At 45.9% G+C, this 12,186-nt stretch overlaps 1 protein-coding gene across 1 annotated transcript; it reads left to right on the top strand.

The window, feature by feature from the left end:
* The first annotated feature begins 10,686 nt into the window (after positions 1 to 10,686).
* On the top strand, positions 10,687 to 11,952 carry BECN2 (beclin 2). The gene has a single exon (XM_002717651.3). It carries the CDS (start codon positions 10,687 to 10,689, stop codon positions 11,950 to 11,952), a length of 1,266 nt encoding a protein of 421 aa, XP_002717697.2.
* Positions 11,953 to 12,186: the final 234 nt, after the last annotated feature.

A 12,186-nucleotide genomic window follows, 5' to 3' on the forward strand; every position in this document is an offset into this window, starting at 1 on the left:
TGTAAAATTCTAGATCCTCCACAGTGTTCATTCCAGGTGAAATTAACCTCTCCTCCTTTATATCAAAGATTTTTACCCTCTTGGAAAGTGCCAGTTTTATTTTCTCATTTTCTCCCCCTTTCTCATTTTCTGCTTTCTTTTGGATTAGTAGAACATCATTTAAAATTCCTTTTTAATTTACTTATTTGCCTTTTAGCTAAAACTATTTATTAATTATTTTTTAAAGACAGATACAGAGAGAGTTCTCATCTGCTGTGTCACTCCCCAAAGCACACAATGGCCAGGACTGAGGCAGGCCAAAGCTCAGAGCTGAGAACTCAGTCCAGAACAGTCCCAGGTGGGTGGCAGAGATCCAAATATTTGAGCCATCACTGTTCCTCACAGGCATTAGCAGGGTGCTGGAATCAGAAGCTGGAGCCAGAATTGAATGCAATCATACTGCAATATGAGACATGGGCATCCTACCTAGTGGCTTAACCACTAGGCTAAAAACATCCACACCAGTTGTACTTCTTGGTGTTGTTATTTATTAATGGTTGACAGTATACCACTTCACACAAAATGGAAGAACCCTGCAGCTGTATAGGGTGATTGTTTACCTCTCTTCCCTTTATTCTATAGTTGTCATATGTATACATCTTCCCATATCATATAGCCCACGATACAAAGTTAAAAGTCCACTTTAAATATTCATATGTATTTTAGAGAAATTAAGAAGAAAGAGTCTTTCATACATATTCACATACTATTTCTTTTTTTTTAAGATTTATTTATTTATTTATTTATTTATTTTTTTTTTTGGACAGGCAGAGTGGACAGTGAGAGAGAGAGACAGAGAGAAAGGTCTTCCTTTTTGCCGTTGGTTCACCCTCCAATGGCCGCCGCTGCAGCCGGCGCATCGCGCTGATCTGATGGCAGGAGCCAGGAGCCAGGTGCTTTTCCTGGTCTCCCATGGGGTGCAGGGCCCAAGCACCTGGGCCATCCTCCACTGCACTCCCTGGCCATAGCAGAGAGCTGGCCTGGAAGAGGGGCAACCGGGACAGAATCCGGCGCCCCGACCGGGACTAGAACCCGGTGTGCCGGCGCCGCAAGGTGGAGGATTAGCCTATTGAGCCACAGCGCCGGCAAGATTTATTTATTTATTTGAAAGGCAGAGTTACAGAGAGGCAGAAGCAAAGAGAGAGAGAGAGAGAGAGGTCTTCCATCTGCTTGATCATTCCCCAGATGGCCACAAGGGCCAGGAGCCAAAAGATTCTTCCAAGTCTCACATGCGGGTGCAAGGGGCCCATGGACTTGGGCCATATTCTATTGCTTTCCCAGGCCATAGCAGAGAGCTGGCTTGGAAGTGGAGCAGCCTGGACTCAAACCAGCACCATATGGGATGCTGGCGCTGCAGGCGGTGGCTTTATCCACTACGCACAGTGCTGACCCCCACATACTATTTCTAGTACTCTGACTTGGGAGTTGTAATGCACTCTGAGAAAAAGGAAGTCATCATGGAAGCTGGAGAATAATGCAAAGCAGGATACAAGCTTTGTAGATAAGTGTGCTGGAAGGAGTCCCCAAAAGTTGATGGAATTGCCTGCCTGATTTGGGTGCAGACCATAACTCTTTCTGGATTAGATTTTATTTCTCTGATCAATTCTCTCTAAAGTAATGTGAAATTTTCTTTTTTCTCTTCTGTTTTTATGAGATCTAATAAAATCACTGTATATTCTGTCCTTAAGCATTACAAAACTTGGTTCTACTTTATGATCCTATTTTAGAGGAAGAATGGGCTTTTGGGGGAGAGAAGGGGTATCTTTGTCTTATTAGTTGAAGCATTGCAATTGCTTCTCTAAAATATTCCTTGAGGGTTCCAGATGGCTGTGATAAAACCCATCATTTTACCCTCTTATACAGAGATGGATTGTTTGAGGGAGGTGTCAACCTTGTCAATCCCTGTAGGCATTTGGGTTTGTTGCTTGTTTTTGAAAACTGGGCCAGGAGTGGGCCAGGCTTTAAGCCTAGTGATTGGGATGCTGATTAAGATGTCTGTGTCTCACATCAGAGTACTTGAGTCACATTCCTGGCTCCAGCTGCTGACTCCAGTTTCCTGCTAATGCAGACGCTGAGAGGCAGCAATGATGGCCCATGTCACTGAGTCCCCCAACCATATGAGGAGACCTGGGTTGAGTTTCTGGCTCCTGGATTCAGCTAGTCCCAGTCTCATCTGATGCAAGCATTTGGGGAGTGAACTAGCTGATGAGAGCTCTATCTGTCTGCTTCTTAAATAAATACCCATAATTAAAAAAAAAAAAAAAAAAAGAAAATCCAGGATGTTGGAGCACCAGAAAGGAGGGGGATAGGGAGGGAGAAGCAAGCAGGGGAGAGGTCAGTATTGTTGGGATTTTATTCTAACTGCAATGAGAAGTACTAAAGAAGTATATTGAGTGGGGTGAGATGGTGCAGCTGGAACCTTCAGGGCATTGCTGTGGCTGTACAGAGATGGGAATAAGCAGGAGAGGAAGTAGGAAGTCCAGGTTAGGAAGGCTTGCATGAGTAGGTGCCAGTGAGATGGAGGGGAGTGGGAAAATTCAGAGTCCAGCCTGGAGGCTAAGCTGTTGGGGCTTTGAGGAACGAGGTGAGGGGCTGGAGAGAGAGACCTGCAGGCAAAGCTCAGTGTCAGGCCTGACCTGTTGCTTTGATGAACACTGCTGCCACTTACTAAGCTGGAAAGACCTGTCAAGACAGGTGGTGGGAAGACTTAATTTTAGAGGGGAAACCAATAGTTTCTTATTGGATTTTGAGGTTCATAATTGTGCAGCATCCATGTGAGACTGCCAAGCAAGCACCTGGTTTTAAGATCTTGAGGCTTGAGGCTGGTGCTGTGGCACAGCAGGTTAATGCCCTGGCCTGAAGTGCCAGCATCCCATATGGGCGCTGGCTCAAGTCCCGGCTGCTCCACTTCCAACCCAGCTCTCTGCTATGGTCTGGAAAAGCAGTACAAGATGGCCCAAGCCCTTGGGCCCCTGCACCTGTGTGGGAGACCCAGAGGAACTCCTGGCTCCTGGCTTTGGATCAGTGCAGCTCCAACCGTTGTGGCCAATTTGGGAGTGAACCATCAGATAGAAGACCTCTCCCTCTCCCTCTCTCTCTCCCTCTCCTCTTTCTGTGTAACTCTGACTTTCAAATAAATAAAAAAAATATTTTTTTTAAAAGAAGAAGCAGCTTCAGCACTGGAACTGGAGGTTGAGCTTGTTCAAAGTGGTTAGAAAGCAACAAGTTACTTAAAAAAAAAAAAAAAGATCCTGAGGCTGGTGGGGAACTTTGCCTTCCATTAGTCTTGGAAGGAGTCTTTACCTCTGCAAGCTGGGCCCTCACCTGACCACCTGATGTATGCACTGTAGTAGATTAAAGTCAACCCCACACGAGGCTGCCCCTGTGCAAACCATCACATACCATTTCTCCTGTGCACAATGTTACCTGTTCATTGTATCTCAGATAATTCCCTCTCGTCCAAGTTGGAGCATGGCCTGAATTGTGTTGGGAGTGTAGACACAGACTGAGAGTGGTGGCCTACTAATAGCATAAGAATCCGACAATAAGGAGGTGAGCATGTTGATCAGCTTTTCTTTAACAAAATTCCTGAGGCTGCCAGCTTGAAAGAGAAAGGGGTTATTCAGGCCACAGTTTTGGAGATTCAAGTCTGAAATCAGGTGACCCTATTGGTTTGACCTCTGATGAAGGCAGCAGATGGCAATGGCATAGGGTGTGTGGAGGAAGAATCATGTAGTGAGTCAGGGAACACACTTGGGCTTTCTAACAACTCTCTTGTGAGAACTACCTTGCAAGGGGAGTGCATGTCCCCAGTGACCTAAGGATCTCTTCGTGAGCCACATCTCCTAAAGGGTCCACCTCTTCCCAATAACACCACCATGGGGATCAAAACTTCAACATGTGAATCCTTGGAGGATATTTAACATCCAAAGTTACATCCCAATGATAGCAGTAAGGCAAGAAGAAATGGGAGGGACAAAACTGACAGGGATCCACTGAGACATATAATTTTCTCAGTAATTCTTTACATTCAAGTATAGTACAGTTGGAGGTTGGCTTCTGTCCTCTGCCATGGATGTAGGCATCCTGACACTTTCATACCTGAGCAGATGAGGCCCCGTCCTGATTTAGAGGACGCCACTCTGGGTCTCCTCCAGCAGCATACGCCCCCACAGGGTGGGGTCTACAGGGCCAAGAGGACATGTCTGCCTAGCACTTGTGCCTTATTTGAGTAATTCCAAAGTACCAGGACCCCAGAATTAGTCTCACAATAGGCACATGACACTTCCAGAGCCTCCATGGACCCATTCTTTGTCCAAGCAAGGAATTTCATACTGTGGGTTAGAGCTGGGAGGAAGAATGACACAACAAGGAGGGAGAGCAGATCTGTGAGCTGGGGTATGCTCTGCCCACACCACTCCCCACAATTCCCCAATGCAGAACACTGAGGACTCAATGCTCTTGAATTTAAACCTGTACTTCCAAGGTTTTTTTTTTTTTTTATTTGACAGGTAGAGTTAGACAGTGAGAGAGAGAGACACACAGAGAAAGGTCTTTCCTCTGTTAGTTCACTCCCCAAATGGCCACAAGGCCAGCGCTGTGCTGGCCCAAAGCCAGGAGCCAGGTGCCTCCTCCTGGTCTCCCACACAGGTGCAGGGGCCCAGGTACTTGGGCCATCTTCCACTGCCCTTCCGGGCCACAGCAGAGAGCTGGATTGGAAGTGGAGCAGCTGGGACTAGAACCTGGCACCCATATGGAATGCCGGCAACGCAGGCGGAGGATTAAGCAAGTGAGCCACAGAGCCGGCCCCCGTACTTCCAAGTTTTTACAAAGGTGTATTATTCAATGCAGAAGGATAGAATATATTTGCTTTTGGTTTTATTTAAACTATCACTGCTTTAAATATGTGATAGGTAGAGCTTCATTTTTATGGTTAACCTGTATATTATGTCAGGGCTAAAGTTCTTTAAATCTTTTTCTGGTCAGTCTGTAGGCGCAGGGATGGGGAAGCTTTTCTCTGTCAAGGGCCATTTGGGTCATACAAAATACAAGGGCCATCATTTGTGGGTCATACAAAATTATTAAAAATCTAATACGTTAGACTTTTTGAATTTCAAGCCCCAATCGTGGTTGCCTTGGGAGGACCAGACCAAATGATTTAGCTGACCTTGTACATCCTCAGGGTTGGATGTTCCTCACTAGGCACACATGAAGGGAAGTTATGGCAGAGTAGGACAGGGTCAGGCAGCCAATTTGGGGAAGGATGAACTTCAGAGTCTTCAAACTTTTCCAAGTTCTCTCTCAGGTCACTGTAGCTATCCAGTAGTATAGGGAATTGGAATATTCTCCTTGAATAAGCTATCACCACCAGGTGGTGCCAAACCATCTAGGAATAGGGCAGTGATGGCTTATTGGCCAATAAATACTCAAAGGCTCAAACAACTTGAAACCTCATGGTAAGTATATTTGAATCCTCTGAGAAGTTAGTATGGGACAGGAGGCGAGGCATAGATGTTGGGGAATAGTAGCTAAGAAAATTAAATGGATCTCTTTGATGTGAATGCTAACCCAAGGGATCCTGAATCAATCACTCCATAGGAAAGAACTTTGAGAGGAGCAAAGCACTAAAAAGGAAAGCCCAAGTCCTCCACACTTGTGGGCTGCCATGGCAGCTGGAGGATGGCATGAGGTCATCCCAGAGGGGCTAGTGGCCCAGGTGAACCTTGGGAGCAGCGCCTGGGAGTGAGGACTCAAACCAGCAGGGGGGAGATGGAAACCAGAGCAGGAAAAGGAAGGCGTTTCCAGTAACAGGACAAAATTAGTCACAGTGGTGAAGCTGTAGTCACAACATTTTGAACAGATCTTTTGGCTGAACAAGAAGGGAAAGACACTAAATTTATTTTATTCCTGCATATGTCCTTCATCAGAGGATATTAAATCACTTTGCCCACACCAAACACCTTGTTCAGAGACCAGTTGCTTCCATTTTATGAGTCAGTGACTCATGCTAAGGGAGAACATAGGATGCATGCATAAGGTCATGTTATGGGAATTGGCACTATAGTAAATATTTGCACACTCACTGTAGCCCCCAAGATCAAACCTCCTATTTTACCCAACTTGTATCTAACCTCCCAAATAACAACATACGATTAAAGGAAAACTACCTCTCAGATATCAGACTGATTGCGCAAAACCGAAATATTAAAACTGAGAGGGATGGTGCAGACAGGGATTAAATAAAGGAGAGACAAGGGTAGGAACAAGTGGAGACAGGAAGGTCATGTCCACTCAGCAGCTGAAATCTTGTGGTCTCCTAGAAAACCCACAGATAAGGGAACTTACCTTTTCTGATGACTCTGTACGTCTGCTCAAGGGCAAACTTTGCTGAGAATAGGAATAACCCCTGGTAGCTGAGCACTGACCTCTCACACAGCCAGGCTTGGTGTCCTCGTCTTGAACATCAGCAAGATCATGGAACACTGACATCAGGCAAGACAAAGCCAGTACCGCTCTGCAGTCATGTTTTGGTGCAGACAAAAACAAGACTGGGTTACACAAGTGGCTGAGCTTCTGCTTAAGCTGGTGAATCACTGACTGCTCCTTCTTGACCAGTCCTAGTTTTAGCCATAATCTTTTCTTTCTGCCTTCTGGTAAGAATGAAAATAGTCACAGAATCACTCCTACTTCCTGGCACCATCCAATCTTGAGCAACATCCTGCTGCCTCCAACCCTTCCCAAACCACCCAACACAAGCCACACTACTAGAATAATTCCCTTCTTAGCCCTGTTACTGGGCTGTCCCCTGGTTTGCCAGTGTGCATTCTCCCTTTTGGCAAGGGGTTAATATACCCAATTTTGTTTAATTGCCTGGAGGGCGGTGAGAAGCCAGTTAATTTATATAGGGCAGACATGGAATGTTCACTAGTCTACAGATTCTACATGTGCTTTTTAAGAAAGATTTTATTTCTTTATTTTGAAAGTCAGAGTTAGAGAAAGAGAGAGAGCAAGCTTCCATCCATTGGTTCACTCTCCAGATGGCTACAAGGGCCAGTGCTGGGTTGGGCCAAAGACTGGATCCAGGAGCTCCTTCTGGGTCTCGCATGTGTGTGGCAGGGGCCCAAACACTTGGGCCATCTTCCACTGCTTTTCTCAGGCCATTAGCAGGGAGCTGGACTGGAAGTGGAGCAGCCAAGGCACAAACTGATACTCATATAGGATGCCAGCATTGTAGGTGGTGCCTTTACTTGCTAAGCCACAACACTGGCCCCCAGATGTGCTTTTATAAACCCTGCCTTGCTTTTGTTCATGGACTGAAGTTACTTTGTCTGCTTATGAGTCAAACTATTTTTTGTCAAAATGGTGAATCTTCCTTTACTTGGCACAATGCTTTATGCTTTAAGGCCAATTTTGTCAATTTTGTTTATGAATATAACTGTACAAATTTGGAAAAAATCATTATTTGGATGGTGTGTATTTTTCCACTTTTATACTCTCAGTCCATAGATCTTTTATTATTGGATAAGATAAAAAATTTAATAAACTATCCTTAACTTTCAGTCTACTCACATTTAGTGTAGATGCTTAATTTTTTTATTTTCAATTTTTAAGCAGAGTTACAGAGAAAAAGGGAGAGGGAGAAGGAGAGGGAGAGCGAGAGAGAGAGGGAGAGAGAGAGATACTTTCCAACTGCTGGCAAACTCCCCAAATGCCTGCCATGGCCAAGGCTGGGCCAGGCCAAAGCCAGGAGCCTGAAGCTTCATCTGGGTCCCCCACACGAGTGGCAGGGACCCAAGTACAACTTGGGCCACCTTCTTCTGATTTCCCAGATGCATTAGCAGGGAGCTGGATCAAAGTGGAGCAGTCATGACTTGAACTGGTGCCCAAATGGGATGGCAGCGTTGCAGGTGGCAGCTTCACCCATTACGCCACAGTGCCAGCCTCAGTGTAAATGCTTTTATAATAAGTGTTTATAATTAAAAGCTTTATTTTACATGTGTGTATGCTGTCCATCTTTCTTTTCCCCACTGTCCTAGGTTAGGAATTTTGTGTTTAATTATTTCTCTCCTCTTGGTGGTGACCCTAGGAAATTACAACTTACCTTCTTAACTCTTTAAAGTCTGGATTAATTTATTTACCCTGACCCTGGGTTATAGAGGAAATTTAAATAATTTAACTCAATTTGCCACTTCTGTTATTTCTTAATTTCATGTCTTTTAGTTGTATCCTGGTTTATTTATTTTATTTTTATTAAATTATTATTTATTTTATTAATCATTGTATTTATTTCTTTTCCTGTTTGAGGGAGTCAGTGTCTGGATTTCCCTACATATATATTATGTCCTTTAAAACTACCTTCAACCAAAAGTCTACACATGATGAACTTTCAGTTTTTATTTGTTCTGAATATGTCTTTATTTTGCTCACATTTATGACACATCATTCAGTCTAGGGTTTTAGGTGGGAAGCTTTTTTTTTTTCCTGTGCCTATAAATCATTTTATTCCATTTTATCTTAATGCAATGGAGGAGCCAGCTGTCAGTCTAATTGTAGCTCTTTTTTTTTTTAAAGATTTATTTTATTTATTTGAAGGACAAAGTTACAGAGAGGTAGAGACAGAGAGAGTCTTCCATCCGCTGGTTCACTCCCCAGATGGCCAAAATGGCTGGAGCTGAGCTGATCCAAAGCCAGGAGCCAGGATCTTCTTCCAGGTCTCCCACGTGGGTGCAGGGGCCCAAGGACTTGAGCCATCTCCTACTGCTTTCCCAGGCCATAGCAGAGAGCTGGATCCAAAGTGGAGCAGCAGAGACTCGAACTGGTGCTCATAGGGGGTACTGGCACTGCAGACAGCAGCTTTACCCACTACACCACAGTGCCGGCAGGCCCCAATATTTAATTTTAAGATATTTCCATTAAGTTTTATTTTTTGCAGCTTTACTATGATCTGATCAAGGGTGGCTTTTTTTTTTAATTTATTGAACTAGGAGTTTATTATACTTTTTGAATCTGTGAATTAGAGTCTTTTATTCACTGCCATTAGTTTTTCTATTTTTTTTAAAGGTTTTATTATTTACTTGAGAGGTAGAGTTACAGACAGTGAGAGGGAGAGACAGAGAGAAAGGTCTTCTGTCCATTGGTTCACTCCCCAAATGGCCGCAACCACTGCAGCTGCACCGGTCTGAAGCCAGGAGCCAGATGCTTCTTCCTGGTCTCCCACGTGGGTGCAGGGCCCAAGGACTTGGGCCATCCTCCACTGCACTCCCGGGCCATAGCAGAGAGCTGGACTGGAAGAGGAGCAGCTAGGACTAGAACCGGCGCCCATATGGGATGCCAGTGCCGCAGGTGGAGGAATAATGCACTGCGCCATGGCGCCGGCCCCTGCCATTAGTTTTTCATGTATTGCCGCTAATTCTCTTCTTTCCCATTAGGACTTTGATTAAACGTGTGTTATATCATCTTATTCTATCATTTACATCTCTTAACCTTGCTATCACATTTTCGATCTTTTTATCTGTGTGGCATCAGAGACAATTTATATAAACTTATCTTTTAATTCTGTAACATTCTGTTTTGCTGTTTTCAATTGAGTTCCAAACTCATTTGAAATTTAATAAGATTTTATTTATTTATTTCGAAAGTAAGAGAGAGATCTTCCATCCACTAGTTCACTCTCCCAAATGACCACGATGGCTGGAGCAGGTCCGGTCTGAAGCCAGGAGCCAGGAGCTTCTTCCAGTTCTCCCACAGGGGTGCAGGGGCCCAAGCACTTGAGCCATCTTCCACTGCTTTCCCAGGAAAACTAGCAAGGAGCTGGATTGGAAGTGGAGCAGCCAGGACTCAAACTGATGCCCATGTGAGTTGCTGGCATCACAGGTGGTGGCTTTACTCAGCTCCAGCCCCAGCAAAGTTTTTTTTTTTTTTTTTTTTTTTGTGATTGGTATATTAATCTTGTTAATTATAAAGTGGAATATTTAGTCTCTGAGCTGACGGTAAATACAAACCTCTAAATTATCTTATCCTGACTCATTAACTTATCTTTTCTGCATGTGCCCATTACATTGCTGTGTGGTAAAGGATGTTAGGTGTGTCAGGAGAGCAGAGATGAAAAATCCGGAAGTCAAGAAAGGCGTCCTGGAGGAAATGACCTCTAAGCCAGCCTGAAATGATGAATAGGAATTAGCCAGGTAAAGAGGGTAGGGGAAGAGTTTTCCATCTAGAGGGACTAGTATATTTTGGAAGAACTGAAATGCAGTTAGTAAGCAGGAACTTAGGAGCCCCGGGGTGAGGACAGCAGAAAATGGAGAAAGAAGCTGGAGAGGTAGGCAGGGGCTGTGGTATCAAGTAGAGGTGATGGGCTTTATTTTAAGGTAAGATAATGGCACTAAATATTTTAAGGAGGGGCGTGCCATGATCAGATTTTAGTTTTAGAAAGACTGTCCTTAAGGTGTGCCTAGCAAATGTTAAAGGAGGAGGGCGGGATGATCAGATTTTCCTTCTAGAAAGGATCACTGGTCCCTCTGGCAAGAAGAGATCAGCAGATAAACTAGGAGGGAAGACTTGTGGGTTTATAAGGAGAGTGACAAGTGGAGATGTTCAACTGGGAGCCAGAAGAAACCTAGACCCAAGGTTAAAGTCAAGACCTCTGCCATGTCTCCTATCTTCATCTGCCAGCGTTGCAGCCAGCCGCTGAAACTGAGCGAGCCCCTGGAGATGCTGGCCTCAACACAGGGGGAGCAAGGAGAGAGCCAGGAAACCGGCACCTCCTCCGAAAAGATGAGAGGGAGTGAAAAACTACAGGTGGGTGCCTCCGGAGGAGCCCTTCCCGAAGACAGCAACACATCGGAGGACAGCGGCGGCTTCACCCTGCTTGGGGACGTTTGCTCCGTGGGAACCTTGAGTAGCCTCCAAGAGGCCACCGTGCAGATTTTTGACATCCTCTCCGGGCAGAAAGATGTGGAGCATCCACTGTGTGAGGAGTGTACCGACAACCTCCTGGAGCAGCTGGACTCCCAGCTCACCCTCGTCGAACTTGACACTCAGAACTACAAACGCTGCCTGGAGTCTGGGGAATTGCAAGTGGAGCCTGAGACCGAGTCGCTGCAGGCGGAGCTGCGGGCCCTGGAACTGGAGGAGGCCCGGCTGGCCCGAGAGCTGGAGGACGTGGACAAGGGCTGTGCAAGGGTAGCAGCGGCTCTCCAGGAGGCCGAGGCAGAGACACAGGAGCTGGAGCAGCGGGAGAGGCAGTCCCACAGGGAGTACAGTGCGCTGAAGTGGCAGCAGCTGGAGCTGTGTGACCAGCTGGGGAGCATAGAGAATCAGCTGTGGTACGCCCAGGCGCAGCTGCACTGGCTGAATAAAACCAGCATCTTCCAAGTCACGTTTGAAATCCGGGAGGAGGGCTCCGTGGGCATCATCAACAACCTCCGCTTGGGCTGCCTCCCCATCGGCCCTGTGGACTGGAACGAGATCAATGCTGCCTGGGGACACGTGGCCTTGCTGCTGCTCGCCCTGTCCAACACAATTGGCCTGGAGTTCCAGAGGTACCAGCTCATCCCTTGTGCAGACCACTCCTATCTGAAGCCTTTGACAGGTAACTCGGCTCTGCTACCCTTGTTCTCTGATGGGAGCCAGAATGTTTTCCTGAGCAACAAGTTTGACCGCGCCATGATTGCCTTCCTGGACTGCTTGCAGCAGTTCAAGGAAAAGGCCGAGAAAGGGAAGCAGGGCCTTCGGCTGCCCTACAGGATCCGAGTAGAGGAAGGCCTGCTGGAGGACTCCACAGGCAGTGGGGAATGCTGTGCCCTCAGGAGCCATCTGAACACCAGGGAGCAGTGGACACGGGCGCTCAAATTCATGCTTGTCAATTTGAAATGTAGCCTTGCTTGGGCCTCCTTAAGATATCGTAAAAGTTAAGCCTTTTTCCTAAAATATTGTGAAAATATTCAATTGTAAAGCTAAGGAATACAATGTGTTTCTAATTCAAAAGCTCACTGAGCACACCAGGTATTAATTTAAGAACAAGGTCGAATATTAGGGGCTGGTGTTGTGGCACAGCAGGCTAAGTATCACATATAGAAGTGCTTTTGTGAGTCCCGGCTGCTTGGTTCCCCACCCAGCTCCATGCTGCTGTGCCTGGGAAAGCAGCAG

Source organism: Oryctolagus cuniculus, chromosome 13 (assembly GCF_964237555.1).
Source record: "Oryctolagus cuniculus chromosome 13, mOryCun1.1, whole genome shotgun sequence".
In the NCBI taxonomy this organism is placed as follows: Eukaryota; Metazoa; Chordata; class Mammalia; order Lagomorpha; family Leporidae; genus Oryctolagus; species Oryctolagus cuniculus.